Source organism: Geotrypetes seraphini, chromosome 4 (genome assembly GCF_902459505.1).
Source record: "Geotrypetes seraphini chromosome 4, aGeoSer1.1, whole genome shotgun sequence".
Lineage (NCBI taxonomy): Eukaryota > Metazoa > Chordata > Amphibia > Gymnophiona > Dermophiidae > Geotrypetes > Geotrypetes seraphini.
In genome coordinates, this window is record NC_047087.1 from 19,305,069 (window position 1) to 19,327,701 (window position 22,633).

At 42.8% G+C, this 22,633-nt stretch overlaps 1 protein-coding gene across 1 annotated transcript in view; it reads left to right on the top strand.

Moving 5' to 3' along the window:
- The window catches only part of MLYCD (malonyl-CoA decarboxylase), a 118,237-nt gene that overhangs the window by 12,713 nt on the left and 82,891 nt on the right, over nucleotides 1–22,633 (top strand). The window contains exon 2 of the mRNA XM_033943810.1: nucleotides 18,310–18,422. Within this exon, the coding sequence (XP_033799701.1) occupies nucleotides 18,310–18,422 (113 nt within the window). The remainder of the gene's footprint in view (nucleotides 1–18,309; nucleotides 18,423–22,633) is intronic.

A 22,633-nucleotide genomic window follows, 5' to 3' on the forward strand; every position in this document is an offset into this window, starting at 1 on the left:
GCGGGGGTTAACATGTGATGAAAAGTCGTGCGCATTAACCCCGCTAGCGCGGCTTGATAAAAGGAGCCTTAAGTCTTTTTGGTACCTCAGAGATCCTGATCTTCTTATTCCTTAGGTGTGGCTAGCAGCAAAAGTTGAGATGTGGAGTAGACAACAGAAACCTGGACGTGATGCAAAACTTCAAATTTTTCATTTTGTTCGTGTGAATGTATATTTCTATCGCAACAAAACAGGAGGTGCTACCTTCCCAAGCTAGAGTGGCAAGAAAGACAGCAAAGGCGACCTGAGGTGCACTTATTTCTTTAGTGCATCAATAAAGACCCGATACGTAGGTGTTTTGGCCTCTATTGCTTGCTTCAGGCGTCTAAAACAAAATTAAAATTTTACAAAAATTTTATCAAATGAATCAACTGTATCAAATGAACATAGTTTTATAACATACAAGTTTAAAAGAACAAATTCTAAAATAAATAATGTGTAATAAAATTGTGCATCACACAGAGAATTGATATTCAACGTACAAACTTTAGAAACTTGATAATTGATCAATTCACCATGTACATAGATTACACTACTCCCTCCGTATTCGCGGTTTCAGCAATCGTTTCGATTATTCACGGTTTTTAGCTTGCTGGCTCCTCCCCCCCCCCCCCCCAAATTACATCAGCTTGCATAGAGCAATCGCTGATTCCAAGCGTTTACTGAGAAAATCGCTGATTCCCAGCTCTTTCTTCACCGTGTTTTGCCTCTCCTTCAGAAACAGGCCAGGTCTCCCACCATGTTGTTCGCGGTTTCACCATATTCACAATGGTTTTTATAGAAAACAGCAAACGCATAAAAAAGTTATTCATGGTTTTTCAGTATTTGCGGTTCTGTTAATCCCCTATCACAGCGAATACGGAGGGAGTAGTGTACTTAATGATAAATTTTGTAATTAACAGGTGTGATATATTAGCCCGTTACATTAACGGGTGCTAGAATATATGTCTTTCTTTCTTTCTGTCTCTTTACCTCCTGCTGTATTTCTCTCTCCCTGGCCCCCTTTCTCTGTCTGTTTTTCTGTCCCTCTTCTTGCCCCTGTGTCTTTCTTCCTTTCTGTCTCCCTCCCGCTGTCTGTCTGTCTTTCTATCTGTCTCTCTCCCTGCCCCCTATGTAGCATTCCCTCCCCCTCTATTTCCCTGTGCAGCAGCATTTCCCCCCCACCCCACTTTCCTATGCAACAGCAGCATTCCCTCCTCCTCCATTTACCTGTGCAGCAACATTTCCCTCCCCCACTCCACTTCCCTGTGCAGCAGCAACAGCATTTCCCTCTCCCCCCACTTCCCTGTGGAGCAGCTGCAGCAGCATTCCCTCCCCCTCCATTTCCCTGTGCAGCAATATTTCCCTCCCCATCCCACTTCCCTGTGCAGCAGCAACAGCATTTACTCCCCCTCCATTTCCCTGTGCAGCAGCCTTACCTCTGAACAATAAAGTTGTCCAGAAATGGGCCATTTTTAAGACTTATTTGCATTCTTTATAATCATACAAATTTTTTCATTTTTGAGTATCATGTTGCTTTCTTTCTTATCTCTAGCCTCTGGGGGACCTCCTCTTCTTTTACTTCTCTTTCTGCTTTCCCCCCTTTCGTTCTTCTTTAGTTTCCTTCCCCCCTTTCCTTCCCCTGCTACTCAATTTGTATTGTTGTAAAATTTATGCCTTAATTTTCTGTTTTTGTATTTTGTTGAAAAATTTGTCAATAAAATTCACACCTGTCAGTCAGCACGCTTCATGCCAAATACTGCAGAAAAGCACTTAACATCGCAGCACTAACCAATCGTAGGGACACGAACAGGTCCTCCCCCCCCTCACACGTCGAACAGCGTCCTTCCCATGTGACATGCTCCTGTATGCTCGTCATTCCTCGCCAGTCTGGAGTCGCACAGTTATGACAAACGCACCTTCCGCTGGTGCTGGAGCGGAGCTAATTTGGCAAACGTTAAACTGGGCTTGCTCTGTTTGTCTTTCTGTGGACATCCCCGATAGATGGCTAATAGCCTCAGAGGAGCTCTTCCGGAATCTGAACGGTGAAGAAAATTCATTGAAAGAGTGGGCAAAGCAGGAAAAACGGCACTACCTGTCAAAGTTTATTTTTAAGTTTAAAGATGCCGCGGCGGCTTCTCTCACGATCGCCGCCTGCATCGAAAGCCTTCTCCAATGCAGGTGCGGCTCGTGAGAGGAGCCGCCGCTGCATCTTTAATCTTAAAAATAAACTTCGGCCGGTAGTGCCGTTTTTCCTGGGTGGAGGTCTGCGCGAGGTGGAGAGCAGGGAGGCCAGCGCTTTCCAATTTGTCTGGCGGCCACTGGCAAAGCTAAGCGCGCATGCGCACTCCTGGCGGCCACGGACCTACAGATCAGGGATCACGGAACACGCAGGTAAGAGTGCGCATGCGCGCTTAGGGTTTTATTATAGCAGATAGATATATAGATATATATATCACCTGTTAATTACAAAATTATATATATATATATATATAATTTTTTAGCTAAATATAGACTACCTTATATCCATTTAAATAAATATAAATTAAAACACTGTAAATGCTATAAGGTAAATATGATATAATACTAGTATTTGATATCAAGTTGCTTCTATTTGAAGAGCTAATATATGGGATATGGAAAGCCCACAAATAACCAGGATGAGAGCAGGAGTCCAAAATTAAGTCACTTTATTAAAATCCTGCTCTCATCCTGGTTATTTGTAGCCTTTCCACCTAATTTGACTTTTGTGGTTTGCCACCCCTTTGTTTTTCTGTTCTGCCTCTCCAGGCATCTACTAGCTCTTCTCTCTTAGAGATACTTGTCCCAGTCTTTCTTGAATTTGGATATAGTTTTTATCTCTTAGGGAAGAGAGAAATTGTGCCTTCATTGATAGCTAATCCTAGATTTCAGGAAACCCAATGTTTTTAATAATAACCCGGGTGATTATTAGAGAGAATATAATATGTTTCCTTTATAAAACAAATGCAACTTGAGAGCATGTGTGTGACATAGTTGTTCCCTCTTAAAGCTGCCACACTTATTTCACTTGCAAGGCAGGCGTAGAGAATGAGATGGGGACAGAGTTTGTCCCTGCTCTGTCCCATCCCTGTGAGCTCTGTCTTCATTTGTACAAGCCTCGAACACTTGTGATTTTATGTTTAAATCTTTTATTAAGGTATAAAAAAGGATGATATTCTGTACAACTGTTTAAAAATCACAAAAAGAGCCTTCCATTTCAACCTGGTTTAGGGACAACCTTCCCAAAGATTCAGTTGCCTATATTTTTACATCATCTGAGAAGGTACACTTCCCCCTCCGTATTTGCAGTGATAGGGAAATAACAAGTCGGCGAATACAGAAAAACCGCAAATAACTTTTCGTATGTTATTCGTGGTTTTCTGTTTAAAACCCTAGAAAATATAATAAAACCGCGAATAACCTGACCTGTTCCTGGGAAGAAAGTGCAGAGATTTTCTCTGTACAACGCTGGGAGCAGCGATGTTCTCTGATGTAATTTTGGGGGCAAAGCCTGCAAATGAAAAACCGAAACCGTGGTTGATGAAACTGCGAATACGGAGGTGGAAGTGTCATTGGATTGTCTTTCAGACATGGGTATGGAAGAGAACCTAAACTGTGTAGTGGATGAACAGGAAAATAGGTGTCTACTAAATGTTGGAACTGTTCTTGATTCCAGCAATGATGGATGAAAGTGTTTCAGTAATCGTAAGACACATGTGATGGAAGGACATTGCAGATGATAGGAATCTGATCAGCAGACAAGACTCTTGTTGCCACATCAAAGGGCAGACAAGACACAAATGATGTCATTTAACAGTACAGTCAAACCTCAGTTTGCAAGTAATGCGGTTTGCGAGTGTTTTGCAAGACGAGCAAAACATTCTTGCAAATCGTGACTTGCAAACTGAGCGTTGACTCAATTTGCAAGCATCGCTTCCCCTTCCCCCTCCCCCCCCCCGCACATAAGCCTTACCCCATCTGGCACCAGCACACAGCCAACATAACGTACCGGTGAACGAAGATCCTTCCTGTTGCTTGGGCCTTGAGCATCTGCACATGCTCAGGGACTTCTGGTTCTCTCTCTCTCTCGCTGAGATTCTCCGAGATCTCCAAGAATATTGGAGAGAGCGAGAGCCACAAGGCCTTGAGCATGCGCAGATGGATGCTCAAGGCCGAGGTAACAGGAATGATCTTGGTTCACCTGCACCGGCATGTCCTCTGGGCTGCGTGCAGGTGCCAGATGGGGTAAGGCTTCTGTTTGGGCTGGCGGGGGATGCGGGGGTGGGGGTGGAACGATGTCGGGGCGAGGGGAGCATTCATGGCCGGGGTAGGGGGGAGTGATGCCGGTTCTCGGGGGGGTGGGGGGGGTGGGAACCAGTCAAGCAAGTTTCCCTTACTTCCTATGGGGAAACTCGTTTTGATATACGAGCAATTTGGTTTACGAGCATGCTTCTGGAACGAATTATGCTTGTAATCCAAGGTTCCATAGTAGTTCATTTAAATCCAAAAGTGACTTCTGCGGTTTTTTAATCATTGAATCCAGTTGGCAAAGTCCCACAAACATTTTGATGCTGCGGCACATTAAACTCGGTGCCATGGCTGGAGGGCATCCGGAAGTGCACAGAGGCCTTACAGTTGTGGCCCTGAGCCTATTTCTACGCCGGTAGGGGTTACTGATGGAGGAGAGGTGCAGGGATAGGAGTAGAGATGATGTCACTGGCTGACATCCTACAGGACGTGTATCTCGCTGTAAGCACACAGTTGGCGCTTCTCCTCCTCACTGGCATCTCACGACACCCAGTTTGTGATAACACTGGTCTAAGATGTAAGTTTTTAGGGAATCAAAAAGGCAAAAGACCGGAGTGCAATGTTCTTGAAGTAATGTTTGTTAAAAACAGAAGAATAAAATCAAGGCAAATATCTCAACTGTGCGGAGTGGCTGTCCTCGTCCCCGCCTCTTGACTAATTGCGGGTACCCATCCCTGTTTCATTCTCTAGGCAGGAGCAACTTTGTGCATGTGGCAGTAAGAATTGGTTTAAACACTTAAGTGACAATCCTGCCTTTGAACCACACATTCTCTGTCCCTAACTCCTACTTTTATGTATTTATCTGCTGGGCCAATTTTATAGGCTGTTCTTTATACTCAAGTCGCATATAAAATTACCCCATGGAGTAAAAATATAGCCCAACACAAAATAGAGATGGCTTTATAACAGGCTTCAGACCATCCAAAGCATAGCAGCAAAACTCCTGCACAAGGCTGGTAAAAATGACCATGTTACCTGGTTGCCCATTTCTGTACATTTTAATTTTAAAATCATTTTCACATATTATGCCTTCTTGCTGCTTTGCTGCATTATTCAGCTTCTCACACTTCTAAGCTTTCTATGTGGCCATCAACTTATGGCTGCCATGTACATATATTAGGTTTAAGGAACTGCCATTCAAACATATTTTTTGCTCCTCTTTACTGGAACAAGCTGACTGTTAAGATGAAAGGACAATAACTGAAACAAGAGAAACAAAAAAACTTGTGGAAAATAGATTAAGGCTTTATTTAAACACATAAATAATCCACAAAAAAATGTCTTAGGGCCTGAAACACTGGAAACATTTGGACACAACATGGTCCGTGTTTTGACACTATTGTCTTCTTCAGGGGTCCCTGTAGGTCCTATGAACAGGCTTGTGGATTAAATACTAAAGGCAAATGGAAAACCTCTGCGCTGCTGAGATATACTCGAGAAGCGGGAATAAATGAAAGGAAAATAATTACCAGAAATTCAAAGCCAGTTTGAAAACCTGATTTTTTTTTTTTTTGCTCCGGTCTTTGTGGACATGTGAAACACAATTTTCCTGTAGTTGCTTAAATGTCTATGTTACACTGCAATTCCCCCTTAGCTTATTTATAATTCTGCTCTTAACAAGGAGGGTATAACCTGCCAATTGTTTCCTTTTTGGATCACATATGTCTTTTTTCCTGTTTTCTCCCCAATTAGAAAAGGCTGAGTCAGTAAAACAACTTGGGTGGTGAAGTTTTTTGCAGTTTATTATTTGCATGTGCCTATCACTGTGCCCAAACACCTAGGAAGGGCCTTAAACAACCTAGGCCAGTCAGAGCCAGTGACAGTCGGAGCCTTAGGCCCCTCCCTGGTGGGGCCTAAGGCTCTGATTGGCCCAGATGTCTAAGGCCCCTCCCATAGGAGGGGCTTTAAATAACCTGGGACAATCAGAGTCTTAGGCCCCTCCCCAGATGTAGTGGGAGGAAGTTTGCATCTCTCCTACTGCCGGGGGAGGGGGGATGTCGGGGGTTGCTTAACGACGGCAAAATTTTCTGACAAGTTTGAGCTGTTAAGCCTTACTTTCCTGTCAGTGCCTGAGCCAATCAGCGCTCAGGCACTGATCAGAAAGTAAGGTAACAGCTCAGACCTGTTGGCAGATTTTGACCACAAATGTGGCACAAGGTTAGGAAATCACTCGACGATGATAGAGAATTGCTCAGTGCTCATTTTAATTTTAATGAGCTCATTGTACTACATTTGCATAGCAGTATTGGAGACTGCTAGAAAACTCGGAAAAGACCAAGGTAAGCTGTTTTAATAATCCGCTGCTAAAATACATGGTTTAGCAAGCACGTTAAAGGCAGATTTTAGTTTTGAGAATCTGCCCCCCATTGAATCAAGACACTGAGTCTTGTTCATACAGTTCTTTATTCTGCTATGCCATGTTTCCTATCCCTTCCTTTTATCATATCTTTTTGAGTACAATCTGTGATTCCATTTTTAGTGTAGGTGGTCATTTGGGTTTTCTAGGAATGACTGATTATAACTTGAAAAATGCAGTAGCTTCCTTGTTGAAATCCACATGGCATGTAAAACACCAGTGAAGAATGAAGTCATAGATGTACAAAGTAATTAGTTTAAGATGAAACAAATTTTGTTAGGGGTCAAAATAACCTGTTTGGTAGTTCTGGTGTAAACCTACTACAGGAAAGGCTTTGTTCTAACTTTGTGAATTTAGCAGGGTAGGTAACTTTTTTTCAAAAGGGATATTCCCCTCCCCCCCCCCCAAATTGCCTTTCCCAGGGATCTTTCTAGACTGAGTTCAGTTTTGTTCTATTAATGAAAATATTCTTTTAAGAGCCACAGGCATCTCTAGCCTCAGATTCAATTTCTAAGATGGTATTTTGCTAAAATATAATTCATGGAAAATTTTATTGATTTCTGTATAAAGCCCTGTATGTCTAAAATTATAGATTCTGTAAATGGTGACTTGTTTCCCCGATGAAATCATGAAAATCCTACCTCTCTTGTGGTGGCTTTATAGTTTGTGTGCTGGTTCACAATTGGTTTTACTGACCCTTACTACAAGGACTAAATTAGGCTTGGATAAGGAAGCCATCTGAGGCATATTACACTTCTCCCTCCGTAATCGCAGTTTCGATTATTCACGGTTTATAGCTTGCTGGCTCCTCCCCCCCCAAAATTACATCAGCTTACATAGAGAAATCGCTGATTCCAAGCGTTTACAGAGAAAATCACTGATTCCCAGCACTTCCTTCATCGTGTTTTGCCTCTTTCAGGAACAGGCTAGGTCTCCCACCATGTTATTCGTGGTTTCACCATATTCACGACGCTATTTAATAGAAAACAGCGAATAACATATGAAAAAGTTATTCGCGGATCTGTTAATTCCCTATCACAGTGAATACGAAAGGAGACATGTATACTAAGATTAACCTCTGTTAAAGCTTCATTTTCATTGTTGCTGTTCTGTGTTCATCTCATCCTACTCATTTTCTCTGTTATATTTAATTTGCATTCCCAGCAGGAGGGCGCTATGTACAAATCTGATTTGGATACAAATGATGCAGAAACTCAGATTACATTAGCAGCTTTCAGAGCTACTGGAAGAGCTGTCATTTGTAGCACAGTTGAAGGGGAGGATGAATGTAGAGACCAAATTTCCCAAAACATTTTACAGTCCTAAGTATTTTAAAATTCTTTGTACTATTGCTAGGAAGGCAGAGTGATACAGATTATCCCAGGACAAGCAGGCAGCCTATTCTCACATATGGGTGACGTCATCCACGGAGCCCGGATATGGACAGCTTCGCAAGCTGACTTGCTTGTAGAACTTTAGAAAGTTCTCGACTGCCGCATCGCGCATGCGCGAGTGTCTTCCGCCCAGTGCAGGGCGCGCGTTTCCTCAGTTCTCCGCGGAGCCGAGAAGTCCTAGTTCGATGCTCTGGGCTAGACTCAGTTCTACTTCATGCCTTCTCTCACTGCAGCTTGTGTTTTATTTCTTTTCAGGGTCGCTGTGTTTTTCTTGTGCATTTTATTAAAAAAGAAGAAAATACTTTTTTTTTTCCCCCCCTGTCACGGCGGAGCCTGCCTCATGGCCTCAGCTTGCAGGCTTCGACCTAACTGAGGACATTTTCCCATTTATGTCCCAGATGGTCACAGGCTTCAAGAAGTGTAGCCGTTGGCAGCGCGTGATCTCCCTCACTGACCCACATAGGTGGTGTATTCAGTGTTTTGGACCTGACCATCGTCCGAAGTCGTGTGCCCGCTGCGCTACTCTTCAGCCTCGTGCCCACAAACGTCGTCGAGTTCAGGTGGAAAAACTCTTTGGATATATGGATCCACTTGCCACAGTCTCGACCTTGATCTCAAATCCGGTCAAGCTCACAGGGGTTCCGCATTCTGCCTTGACCTCGGCTTCAACTTTAATCAAGCCATCCTCGTTCGGCGGATCCTCATCCTCGAACAAATCTGCTAAGTCTTCTCCTGGCGAGATGCTTGCCTCGCTGCCTCCCTCTGGTCAGGTACCAGCAGTAGTTATCAAGCTACCCAAGAAGCATGTCTCCAAGTCGTTCTTCCTCTGAGACTCTAGCCACACCAAATGCACTAGATCCTCAAGTCTCAGTGTCACATTTGGAGGCAGACCATTTTGGATCGCCAGTTTGGAAATATGCTTGGAAGAGACCAAAGAGCAGAAGCTAAGGAAGGGCAGTGGGACTTATGCTACTGTTTCTGAGATAGCTCTCTAGTCATTTAGGATGTTGAGATGGGGGTCACATCATCCCCCCCCCACAAAAAAAAGAAAATTAAAAGCCTGCAAATCGCTTGCCAAATTGCTTAAGCTAGCATGGTTAGTGTATAAAATTTAAGCACTGGTGCTCAAATTTATTCATATATTCAATGTGCTAAAACCATTTAACTAGAACCGCTAAGAATGGCCATTTGTCGAGGACAGACTATTTAAAACTAGCCCTGCTATTCAGTGGGCCAAATTTTAAATGTGTAATTATCCATTTAGCTGCTCAATGTTGCCCTGAAAGTATAAGTGGGAGCTCTGCCTTTGCCCATCCCCAATAATGGGCTTTCTCTGTAATCTAAAATATGGCCATTGACCCAGTTAAAAAGGCCCCATTTCATTGATATAATGGCTGAAAATGCACACATAAGTGAGTCACAAATTTGCCACCTGCTGGCAGATGCTTAACTTGCTTTGCTTATCAGGCCTGTAGGAATTTAACACTTCACTGTTTGAAAATCAGTTTGTGTTTGTCCTTTTGGCCTTTTTACACTCTGTTCCTCCAAATGAAATATGCTTAAATCTGGCCCCCACTTTTATATCTGGTCTCCTTTATGTATATAACTTTTTTTGAAATTTCAAGTCAGTGTATAGTATTTTCTTTCCCATTTTTCTTTTAACATTAAGAATTTCTTACGAAAAGAAGAATATGTGGAGTTTGCCCACTTGTTATAACAAAATAATTCTAATAACAGTTTAATAGCTGTAACAGCCGCTGTGCAGGAATTGCTTTGGATAAAACTTTCTCTTGGTTTGTTACCAAAGTTTGTCAGAGTAGGGTTACCAGATTTCTTCAAGAAAAAAAAGAGGGCGGGGGGGGGGGGGGAGTGGCCAGCGGCGGCTGGCGTGCACTAGTGGGGTCTGTTGTTACCTTCCTAGCGTTATGCTAGATTCCTTTTTGAGATGCCTCATACAAAGCACAAAGGCGTGATCCGGACGGGACCTCTACCGACTGATACATCGACGCCAACGAGCCAAACTCTACTCGATTTTGCAGCCGGGGTTCCTTTGACTGGGGGAGTGTGAGGATCGCTTGCGCTGACACCTCGGGACTCGGTAGCTGCGCCTGAGCTGGAAGTCTCACTATGGCCTCCTGCCCCCATAGCTCCTCCATGTCCTGCGGTGGGTTCGCCTGTGTCTCTGTTACCGATACTGAGGTGGTTTTGGGTATGTTCGCTTTGGAGGGGGAGCCAGGTGGAAAAAGGCCCCGCGATAAAAGTGAAGTCATCTGGAATTGAAGGGATCTCTTCCACTTCTTCAGAGGTTACTCTACATTAGTGACTTCTATTCCGCCCATACCTTGCAGTTCTAGGCGGATTACAAAAGAGGCTAACTGGACATTTCCAGGAGATTTACAATTTAGGGAGCTGCTTACATGGGAGAGACTTTGAGGAGGAATTTACAGGGGAGGGGAGGATGAGGGGAAGAGTTAAGATATCTAGATAAATTTTTTGAATAGCAGGGTTTTGATTTCTTTTCGAAATGATTTGAAGTCGATCGTTGTTGTCAGCAAGTTGGAGATGGAGTGGTCAAGTTTCGTTGCTTGCGTCGCTAGTAGATTGTCAAACATCTTCTTGCGCTGAGTACCTTTTAATGGGGGGTAGGTAAATGGGGTCTGAGTTCTCCTTTGTCTAGTAGTAAGGTTCTGATTTAGGCGGTTGTTTAGGTAAGTGGGGGCAGTGCCATTTATTGCTTTGAATAATAGACAGTATAGTTTGAATCGAATTCGTGCTTGTATTGGTAACCAGTGTGAGTCTAGGTAGGCAGTGATGATGTGGTCAGGGGTCTCAAAGTCCCTCCTTGAGGGCCGCAATCCAGTCGGGTTTTCAGGATTTACCCAATGAATATGCATGAGATCTATGTGCATGCACTGCTTTCAGTGAATATTCATTGGGGAAATCCTGAAAACCCGACTGGATTGCGGCCTTCAAGGAGGGACTTTGAGATCCCTGCTCTATTGGATGTCTGGGGAATTCTCCAGAGAATGGATGGAACAGTACAAAAGTCAGCCCAAGAGACAAATAATGTGGTAAGAAAGATGGATTCTTTAATTAAAACTGTTGAAGACTTAAAATTTAAAACGGTTACAGAGGACATAACTTTAAAATTAGCAGTTGACAGTTTGGTTAAGGATAAAATGGTGGTGGTACATAGAAAAACAGAACAGTTAGAAATTTTAATAGGAGGCTCAATTTGCGCCTATTGAATTTTCCGAGGACAATGGAAATGTCAGCCGTGGAATTGTTCAGGAAGTATTTAGTTCAGAATTTAAACTTCGCTCCTGAGGCTATACCTCCGCTAAATAAGATATACTATCTCCCTTTACCTAAGAAAAAACCAGGGAGCGAAGCTGAAACCGAGATTCAAGTGCAGCAAGTTCATCCTACAATGGATTTGGAAAACTTATCAGCGATATTGGAAACAGCTTCCTCAATGATTGAAGAAAGAGCGGCACTACTTGTTTCTTTCACTTTTTCAACAAGATTTAAATTCAGTATTGAAACTATTTTTGCAATTCTCAAATTCCTTTCTTGGGCCAACGAATATGGATTTTCTCTGATGTGAACAAAGAAACACAAGGGAGAATAAAACTTTTCTTGGCAATGAGGCAAGAGACTAGAGAAATTGGAGCAGTGTTTCAGCTGATGTATCCATGCAAGTGCCTCTTTAAATATGCAGGGACGAAATATACATTCTTTGTACCAGACCATCTGCGAGCTTTCCTAGACTTAAAGAAAGATCACCAGAGGGTAAAAGGGATGTACAGCAGACCCTCAATATTTGCGGGGGGTTAGGGGCAGAGTGGATAATCTTTAGGGCTGACTCTGACCTACCCCCACCTCCATCAAAATGATGATGGCTCTGCACGGGGCAGGAGCGTAGGACGATCGATCTTGCCCCACATTGCTGCTAGACCACCAGGTAAGATCTGGGGAAGGTCCGATGCAGAGGTTTAAAAAAAAAATATATAAAAAATTGCGTATAACCGAATCCGTGGATTCGGAGGGGTTACTGTAATTGGAAATATTAAGGAGCCTTTGTTAAGCTATTAAGCCTTTAGTTGTATTTTGTTTCTTTCTTGCTTTAAATATTTGTCCCATGTACTGTATTAGGAATACTCCCCTCTAGCCAAGTTTGAGGTCTAAGGAGAAATAATTTGTTTCCTAATATAAGTTTTTACTTTGTGATATTAAGTTTATCTTTTCGTATTACCTACACAAGTGGAAATGCTTGTATTGTATTTCAAATAAATAATAAATATAAAGAAAAAAAGAGGGCACGTGGCCCTACCCCGTTCTGTACCATCCCTGTCCCCACGCAAACCTTGTCTCTTCTCCTTCCCTGAGTCCGGGCCGCGTCGCATCTGTGCATGCTCGGAGGCCCTCCAGATGTGGCCCCAGGGCCTTCCAAAGCCCAGACAAACTGCCGGTATTTGATAATCTGTCCAGATTTCCAGACAGTCTCCTAAAAAAAGGACATGCCAGGGTAATCCTGGTCATCTGGTAATCCTAAGAGAGAGCTACCTCTGTAGAGTGTGGCGCAGTGGTTAAAGCTTCAACCTCAGCACCCTGAGTTAAACCCACGCTGTTCCTTATGACCCTAGGCAAGTCACCTAATCCCCTCCTTGCCCCAGGTACATTAGATAGATTGTGAGCCCACCGGGACAGACAGGGAAAATGCTTGAGAACCTGAATAAATTCATGTAAACCGTTTTGATCTCCCTGGGGAGAATGGTACAGAAAATTGAACAAATAAATAGAAGCTGGTACTGCTGTTTTCTAAGGTGGGCAGAGTAATATGAAGCATTGGACTCTAGAATTAGAAAGAATACTGTGTCAGGTAATGAAATGGCCAAACCGTTTCAGGATGGATATGCCTTGCAAACTTCATTATCTTGGTCATTATTACCAACTTTTCTTTCAAAATGAAGTTTCTGAAGCAGAGTTTATTTAATTATAGCTGCAGGCATATTAACACAGATTGAAATCACAGATTGAAATACCTGATTAAGTTACTGTTAGTTGTGTGCAGGGCCTGAAGGTATAAAAAATTCACCAGCACAGTTGGGTCTTAAGGTTAATACTGATAAAATGTAGTACTTTTGGTTCAGACATTTTGAAAAATTACCTTGCTTTTAAAAATGGTCTTGTTTTAGGAGGGATTATACCATGGCAACTTTTCATTTACAACACGTGCTAAGTATAGGCCCTCTCAGTCTGCTTATCAGGAACTCAGTTCACCTAGAATGCTTATACTTTATGTAGTGGGAGGCAAAGAGAATTGGAAATATTCATTTCTTTGTCTGAAAATCAACTGTCAAAAGTAGAAGTTTCATGGTCTTGTGATAAAAAGATATTTATGGAACCTGAAGAAAGATGTACAAGTATTTGGCATACCTTATATATCTAGAATATAAGTCGAGACCTCCATTTCCCCCCCCCCCCCCCCCCCCAAAAAGGAGAAAAAATAGTTGAATCGAATATAAGATGGCTTAATATTCAAGTGCCCTGCCAGGATCTGCACCCAGCGCCCCTTTCCCTCCCTGCCCTGCCAGGCTCTGCACCCAACCCCCCCTCAACCAGAGCTGTCTTTTTTTTTTTTTTTTTTTCTCCGTGCTCTGAAGCATTGGGACCCCAGTAAGAATGATTGCTATTTTGTCCCAGTTTGTGTGTTCTCTTACCGCTGTTGTTTTTTTTCATCAGCAGCATTCTTCATAGCCCCCATTGGGGTGTGGGAGACTCTGATTGGCTGATGAAAGCTGCCTCCTGATTGGTCAGAAATAACGTATCCAGTTTTGAAGCATGATTTGTAAAAGTTATAGTAGTTATGTTCCAGTATCAATAAAATTTTAAAATTAGAAACAAATGATATGAAAAAGTTGAATCTAATAGCCAGATATATCCCTTATAATGTGATACACAGATAAATCTATTGAGTCAACAAAGAAATTTAAATAAAAGGTCAGAAAGTTGAAAGAATGCAAAATTCACAAGTGGTTCCAGACTTCTGCACACCACTGTAGGTTAAACAATCTTTAAACTGAATTCAGTCAGCACAGACAGTGATTCTTTAGTGATTTGGTATTTTTCAGTAGTCAGCTCATTAGAAACAATTTGATTCTGAAGTCCTTCATATCTCCTAACCCATCAGATTCCCAAATTTCACTAGATGCTTTTGAAATATGAAACAATGAAATAGAGAAAACCTAGAAGAAGATGGAACAGATCAGATTAAAGTAGACTTTTTGAACAGTATTATACCTTAGCTTATGAAAACATTATTTGTCTGTATTAAAATATAAGGAAACTGCACATACTGGATAAGTCCAAATTGAGGGCCAGAAGAGAGTTGAGTAGTTCAGTGTTACGTTGTGGCTCTGATAATTTAAATTGACTGATGGGCTGTAAAGAGAATCATTGTAGATATTGCATTCACTATAAACAGACATGCAAGAACTAAGCCAATGCATCCTTTTGGGTACAGAAGCCTATGCAATTTCTTGTTATAGAAAGAATATTAAGTCTAAATGATAGTATATTATGGCCATTACTGGTTTGTTTTTGCTGTGCGTTGGTAAAAAGTAGTATTTGCTTTGATGGAGAAATGAGATTAACTTCAAACACATTTTAGAATATCATAGTATATAGTTCTTAAAAACATTCTTAGCAGTCATCCCTTGGTAGTAGTAATTTCAGAGGAAAATAGATGACTTGAGAGTTTCAGGATATAAAGCCTTTTTTTGTCATCTTTTCATTTTTTTGTCTTGAATTTTCTTACTGGTCTCCCAGGGTCTCCTACTTGGTATTGCACAAGCTATAAGTGTGTTAATACATTTGATGGAATTTTAGAATGCAAAATGTAATTTACAAGGCTATAAGTTAATAAAATGGTGCTCTAGGCTTGCTATAAATGTAGTGATAGCTTATGCAATTTGTGGAACTCAATTAACTAGTCAAAATAATATGTGTTGGTATTCTGTATGGGAATTAACACAATGTGAATTGTTTTAGGAACATCTGTGACAAACTCTTGTTGAATGTTATGGTACAGAAGAACATAAGCGCTGCCATACTGGGACAAACCGAAGGTCCATCAATCTCGGTATCCTGTTTCTAACAGTGGCAAATCAAGGACATAAGTTCATGGCAAGATCCCAAACGTTTTAAACAGATTTTATGCTGCTTGTCCTAGAAATAATCAGTGGATGTTTCCCAAGTATATCTTAACAATGGCTTAGGGACGTTTGAGAAATTATCCAAACCCTTTTTTAAAACCCTGCTAAGCTAATTGCTTTTAGCACAGTCTTTGGCAATGATTTCCAGAGTTTAATTACACATTAAATAAAGAAATATTTCCTTTCATTTGTTTTAAATTTACTACTTAGTAGCTTCATTGCGTGCCCTCTAGACCTTGTATTTTTGTAAAAAGTAAACAAGTCATCCATACCTACCCATTTCACTCCACATACACATCCCCCTCCCCATTCGCTGTTTCCATACTCGCGGTTTCACAAATTCGCAATTTTTTTTTTTTTTTGGGGGGGAACCCATATTTTATCACATTCTCACCTCTTTCCCGGCTTCCCCCCGGCATCCTGGCCTTACCTAGTGGTCTAGCAGGCTTTCGGAGCAGGAGCGATCTTCCTACGCTCCTTCCCCATGTAGATTGCCAATAGGAAATGGCTGCCTTGAGCTCCTGCTGTAGTCTCGAGAGACTACGGGAACTCACGGCAGTCATTTCCTATTGGCGATCTGCATGGAGCAGGAGCGTAGGAAGATATCTCCTGCCCCGAAAGCCTGCTAGACCACCAGGTAAGGCCAGGATGCGCGGAGGGGGATCAGAGCCGGATGAGAAGATATTAGCCTTCTCCATTCGTGATCCGGCTCTACCCCATCCCCCGGGAATACCGAGGGAGATGTGTAATACTTTATAGATCTCTATTATATCTTCCCTGAACCGTCTCTTCTCCAGACTGAAGAGCTCTAACCTCTTTAGCCTTTCCTCATAGGAAAGTTGTCCCATTCTCTTAATCATTTTAATTTCCCTTCCCTCCATTATCATGTGCAACATTTGTTTCTTGGGATGGGTCCCAAAGTGATGGCTGGATCAGGAACTGGTTGAGTGGAAGGTGACAGAGGGTAGTGGCCAATGGAGATCGCTCTGAGGAAAGGGATGTTACCAGTGATGTGTTTCAAGGTTCTGTTCTTGGGCCTGTTCTTTTCAACATTTTTGTGAACGATATTGCTGAAGGGCTGTCGGGTTAGATTTCCCTCTTTGCAGATGATACTGAAATCTGCAATACAGTGGACACCCCAGATGGTGTGAATAACATGAAGAAAGACCTGTAAAAGCTTGAAGAATGGTCTGAAATTTATGCAAAAAACAGGTTGAAAAGGTGACAGCGAAAGTTAGAAGGATGCTAGGGGTGCATAGGGAGAGTTATGGCCAGTAGGAAAAAGGAGGTATTGATGCCCCTGTATAAGACTCTGGTGAGACTACAATTCTGGAGGCCGCACCTTCAAAAAGATATATAAAGGATGGAGTTGGTCCAGAGGAAGGCTACTAAAATGGTGTGTGGTCTTCGTCATAAGATGTATGGGGACAGGCTTAAAGATCTCACTATGTATACTTTGGAGAAAAGGCAGGAGAGAGTGGAAATATGATAGACATTTAAATACCTACATGGTGTAAATGCACACAAGTTGAATTTCTCATTTGAAAGGAAGCTCGAATGAGGGCATATGATGAAGTTAAGAGGTGATAGACTCAGGAGTAATCTAAGGAAATACTTTTTTATAGAAAGGGTGGTAGATGCATGGAACTCCCAGAAGAGGTGGTGTTTTTGAATTCAAGAGAGCGTGGGACAAGCACATTGGATCTCTTAGAGGAAGAGATGATGGTTACTGCAGATGGGCAGACTGGATGGGCCATTTGGCCTTTATCTGCCTTTATGTTTCTCTCCCCATGCAGTATCTCCCTATGCCCAGCATTTCTCCCTTTCTCTTCTCCATACATATCTCCCTCTCCTCCACAATATGCAAGATTTCTCCCTCTCACCCCAACTCTTTCTTTCATCTTTTCTCTTCTCCTCCACCCCAACAATTCTTCCTCTCCTGTCTTCCCCCATGTGCAGCAGATTTCCTCCCCTTTCACCCATCCTGTGCAGTAGTTTTCCATCCCTCCCACCTATTCCCCTGTGCAGCAGCTTTCCCTCCTTCCCTCCCATCTCCTTGTGCAGTAATTTTTTTTAATCCCTCTGACCCTTCCTTTGTGAGACTTGACATACCTTCAGGCCTCCCAAAGCAGCAGCAGCAGCAGCAACAGCGTGGCGGTGGCCAGCCTTGAAGAGGCAGTACTGGGAACAGGCAGATTGCAGCCTCCCTCGCCAGGACTTCCTCTGCTGCATCATCAGTGACACAGCAGAGGGAAGGCCCCAGTTGGGCAGTCCATGAGCAGCCCCTTCAGAGTGCTGCCTCTGTTGATTGGCCACTGCTACTGCTTTAGGAGGATTGGAAGTATGTCAGGTCTCACCGGGGATGGGGTGTTTAGGTGCTGAATTGGTGAGTCCGATTTTTTTCGGACAACGAATTGATTCATCAAAATGAATCGACAAATTGGGTGGATAAGCTATAAGGTCCCAGGAGACAGAACCCTAACTTAAATTAGATGAAAATATTCTATTTATTTTTAATTATATGTAGTGTGACTGTCATTTTGTATACAGACATTTAAGAATAAGGTGTCTTTAAAAGTAATGTTCAGTCTCCTAACCACATATGCAGATTTATGATTATACATGCTACTTCCTAATGATTCTTTGTTAAAGCTTTTTTTTTTTTTAAGTATGATAGATATTGTATTTTAAGCAGTAGGTAAAACATTTTTTTTAATCTGAGTTAATTTGTTATTGAGATTCTTAGATTCAACCTAAAATGTAAGAAAAATGTTTTTGCATCTAATTTTGATTACCAAGCTATTTTGATGGCCATTCTAATTTTATGATGGCATTTCCTCATATTTCTTTTGGTTTCCCTTTGCTGCCATTGTGCTCCTTTGCTGTAGTAAATTCTCATTCTCATAATGCATGGAGTCTTGTTTCGCTGTGATTGTAATGCATTTCGTATCATGTTTTACATCAGTGGTGCTTTGTACTTTGATTGCCTTCCTAGGAAATGAATGGGGTCCTGAGAAGCATGCTGTCCGAGTGGTTTTCTGTGGGTTTCCTGAATCTGGAACGAGTCACCTGGCAGTCATCCTGTGAGTTGCTACAAAAGATCAGTGAGTAAGTGTTGAATTTCTGTTACTTTCGGTATCTTAGGCCAGAGAGAGATAGATGTACTTGTACATATTCTTCATCTGTCTTAAGACAGAGAAAACAGTTATCTTTTTTTCAAGATGTTTAAGGATCTGTGTGTGTGTTTAATCTTGGTACATGTTTTTTTTTATTGTGCTGTCACATCCAGCACTGCACATGCCAGATAGTAGAAGTAATAATAAACTTAGACGCGAAGCAATAATTCCACTGAAATAAGTACCAGTGATATGATGATTTTCATTCTCTGGATTCCAGCACTAATTAAATTTAAGCATAATTATTTTCTGTTGCCAACTTCTTTTTGCAAAAGTTAATTTGTAAAAGTGAAATAACCATGAAAATAATTAGCAAAGCAGTTCTGCTTCAAAGATTTCATAACTTAGGGTGCAAGAAAGCAGCCTTGGTTGATGCACACAGACACCATATATAAGTGTTGTGGTGTTTTCGTTTTGCTCTTATTAAAGAACTGGACATCTGGTTGACATAAGTGCTCACTATAAACATTCTCACTATTTAAGTACACTACTACACTACTGCTGTGAGGAGGTGGCAAGGTCTTTCTGAAGTCTGGGAGCCAGTAGCAGTTGCCATTGATCCAAAGCTCAACTCTCTTCCCTTAACATTCCCCCCCCCCCCACACACACACACACATTCACCTTCTCCAGAGGCATTCTGCCAATGCAGCCTTAAAAAGGTCTGTTGCAATAGTGTAGTTACCATTGATTGAGCCCAGCAAAATGTCCAGGTCTGTCTGAAGCTGCTCTCACCCAAAGGTCTGGCATCTCCCTCCCCCCAATCTCTCTGGATTCTCCCTGGTGCTGCAGTAGATGGCTGACAGAGGCAGTCCTGAGAACTGCCTTTCTTTAGCTGTAAGAACTTTTCTTCATTGTATCCTGCCCACAGGAAATTGCATCAGAGAGGCATAGAAACATAGAAATAGACGGCAGATAAGGGCCACGGCCCATCTAGTCTGCCCAGAAGAAAGGCCGGAGAAAGCCAGTTCTCAGGGCTACCTCTGTTGGCCCCCATTGAAACACTGAGGAGAAGCCAGAGAGACACAGGGAGGGGAATGGAGAACAAGAGAGAGATGCTGGGGGAGCAAAGGGAAGGGAGAGGAGAGAGCATAGGGGAATGGGAAAAGAGAAGGAGTAATGTTGGACCTGGGCGGGGTGGGATGGATGGAAGAGTAAGAGAGAGACAACTAAAGAGAAGAGAGAGGGCAGGAGTGGAGAATAGATGAGAGAGAGCATAGGAAAATGGAAGGGGGGAGTAATGTTGGACCTGGAGGAGGGAGAATAGATGGAAGACTGAGAGGCCTTGACTGAAAGATGTAGATAAGAGGGCGCAGACGCTGGATGAGAGTGGGTGGAGAACAGGTAGAATAAGAGAGGTAGATAAACCAAGACCTGCACAAGAGGGGATAGAGAAGAAAGGGGGCAGATGATATATTAAGGAGAAGTTGGGTGGCAAACAAATGAAAGGGAGAAAGACAGATGTAAACCAAAGGGGAGGGAGAAGAGAGGAAGCTAATGTTTGGACTGGGGGGTTGGGGTGGAAAAGAGAGAGAGAGAGAGAGAGACTGGACCAGGAGAGAAGAGGGGTAGAAACACTGGACCAACAGAGAGAGGTAGGGAGTAATACCATACCATGGAGGGTGGGGGGTGCAGGAGAAAGAGAAGCAGAGACACAGAAGAGATGCTGGCTGTGGAAAAAGCATAGGGACAGGGACACAGAGGGACAATACTGGACAGATGCTGAACATGGGAGCGGATAGGGACAGGGACACAGACACAAGAGGGGAGATGCTGAACAGGATGGATGGTGGACAGAGAGAGACCCTGGGGAGAATTAATTAAAAAAAAAAAAAGCGGAAAGACAGTAGGATCAAAGCATTGCTCAGACAACAAGGAAGAAAAATATTTTATTAACTGTAATATGCCAGCTTTGGGAAATGTGCATCATCCCCCCCCCCCAGTCCCCACCACTTAGGGAGTGATGGTGTTTTAGGGGGCCCACCACAATTTTTCTGCTTGGTTACCCATTCAGTTCTTGCCATGCCATTGATCTATTGTGTTTTCTCCTGATACTTTAACTCTGTAGTGTCCTAACCCCTACACTATTGAGATTGTGAAAACTGTAGGAATCTGGGTTCTGCAGGGCTCAGACTCGGAGTTGCATTAAGCCTCTGGAAAAGGCAATGACAATGTGCAGGAGCATTAATAAGCTAGGGGAGTGAGTGTCATCTTGAAAGGGAAGAGGGTAAAAGGATGATGGGGGCATGGGAGAGAGTAAGATTCCAGGGAGCAGACTGATTAAACCAGTTGCTTTGAATGTATCTGAGCAGCTAAAAGCTACATCATACCACTTTGCCAGGGGTGTTTTGTTCAATGATTCTGGCTCTCATACTGAAGACTTTTTGGCAGAGTGACTTGCTTCCCCCCCCCCCCCCCACCACACACACACACACATACTGAAGATGGCTGATTATTACAGACCTTGTTAGGGCTGTGTTCCATCTATCCCTGCTGGTGTTAGATGGCTCTATGTAGTTAGTTTCCTCACATTTTCTAGTGGAGTGGCCTTACAAGCACTGGGTCTGCAAGGTGCCTGTTTGCTAAGGAATAGCATGAACAATGTTTAGGTGTTGAAAGATGCTAATTCACATATGTACTGTTATAAGTGATGGCTTAGTCTGCAGGAAGTTACTTAACATATTAGTTTTTTTTAGTGTCAACTCATTGTTCTCTACAAATGGGTTATCTCTTCCTACTAGCAGGTGGAGGTAGAGAAAAAACTGAGTTCTACCAGTGACATCACTGGATAAGCTGTGGTACCTCCTGGAAGATTCTACTATTTTTCTCTACCTTCAGCAGGTGTGGTAGGTTGCTGTGCTCCTCTTCCCCTGGCCTAGTTCCCTGTTTTGCTGGTCATGACTGGGCAGCTTGGTTAAGTTTAAGGACCGCTCCTAGGCTTACATAACATAAAAATGTGTTTATATACCGCAGTACCTAGTTGAGTGCGGAGCTTGGCTCCACAACCCCCAGTTTGCACTTTGAGAGAGAAAGAGTTCTATCTCTCTTCATACAGACTGGGAGACCAAATCTCTGGTCATGTGATATACTTTTTCATAAGTGCCCACCCTGTCTCTTCTGCGGGGAGGGGGCAGAGGGCGGTCCCGGTGTTTCCTTGATGGTTTTATGACTGCAGAGTTTGACTCAAATGTTTAAGCAGGCCCTGCACAGGACCCTTCTTAGAATTACTACTACTAACCTTTATCCTAACCCTCATCCTCTTCAGGGGGTATTTCTCTACAGCCTGGGCAGTAGGTGATGTACTCAGTTGGTGGGTAAAGTTGTGGTTCTATTTCAATGGGTGGATCCTCATCTTCCTCTTCTGTTGGCAGATCATTTTATGGGTCAGGAAAAGAGTTTGGATAGACTTTCTCTCTTGAAATCTGAGCATGGCCATTTATTGTATGTTACAGTGTACAGCACTGTGTACGCTCTAGAAAGTGTAAATGTTAGTAATAGTGAAATCTTCTACATCCTGGATATTGAGAATTTTGGCTCAGGCGTTCCAGCTCTTTTTATAGAAGTGAGATCTCCTGGAACTAGGCCTCATGGCCTCGTCTCGAAATTCTAAGCTTCCTAGCTTCTTCGGCGGGCACAGGGAGTGGGAGTCAGAGGGGGTAGCAGTGTGGCTTCTTTCTCGCCTCTGGTTTCTCTTTTTTCAGTGTTTTCCCCTGGCTGATGATGGCTTGGATTTGCCATCTCAAGCTCGCTTTCAGGGCACAGTATTTGTAGAATCTCTGGATTGGCTGCACCATCCTTGCTATGCGGATCTGATGAGTCTTTCGACAGCCGGTCTTTTGAGTTTCCTGGTATTTCCGAATTTGCTCACCTAGGGTCCGATCAACATGGATATTCGTACTACTTTGGTATTACGACCTAGCTTTTGAAAAGTCATGGCTGACGTGTAAGGGTTATGCAAAGCAGGTTGTTTCTTCTCTTATCCAGGCGATACAGATATCTTCACCTGTGGCTTCTGCTTCCTTTTGGAGGTTTTTCCTATCTTGGGTACTTCTCAACATTTGCACCTTTCCAGAGTTCTTTTTTGGCACATGTGTATTGCCAAGGGCTTAGCGTTCAATTCCCTTCAGCTTCAAGTGCCATTCTTAG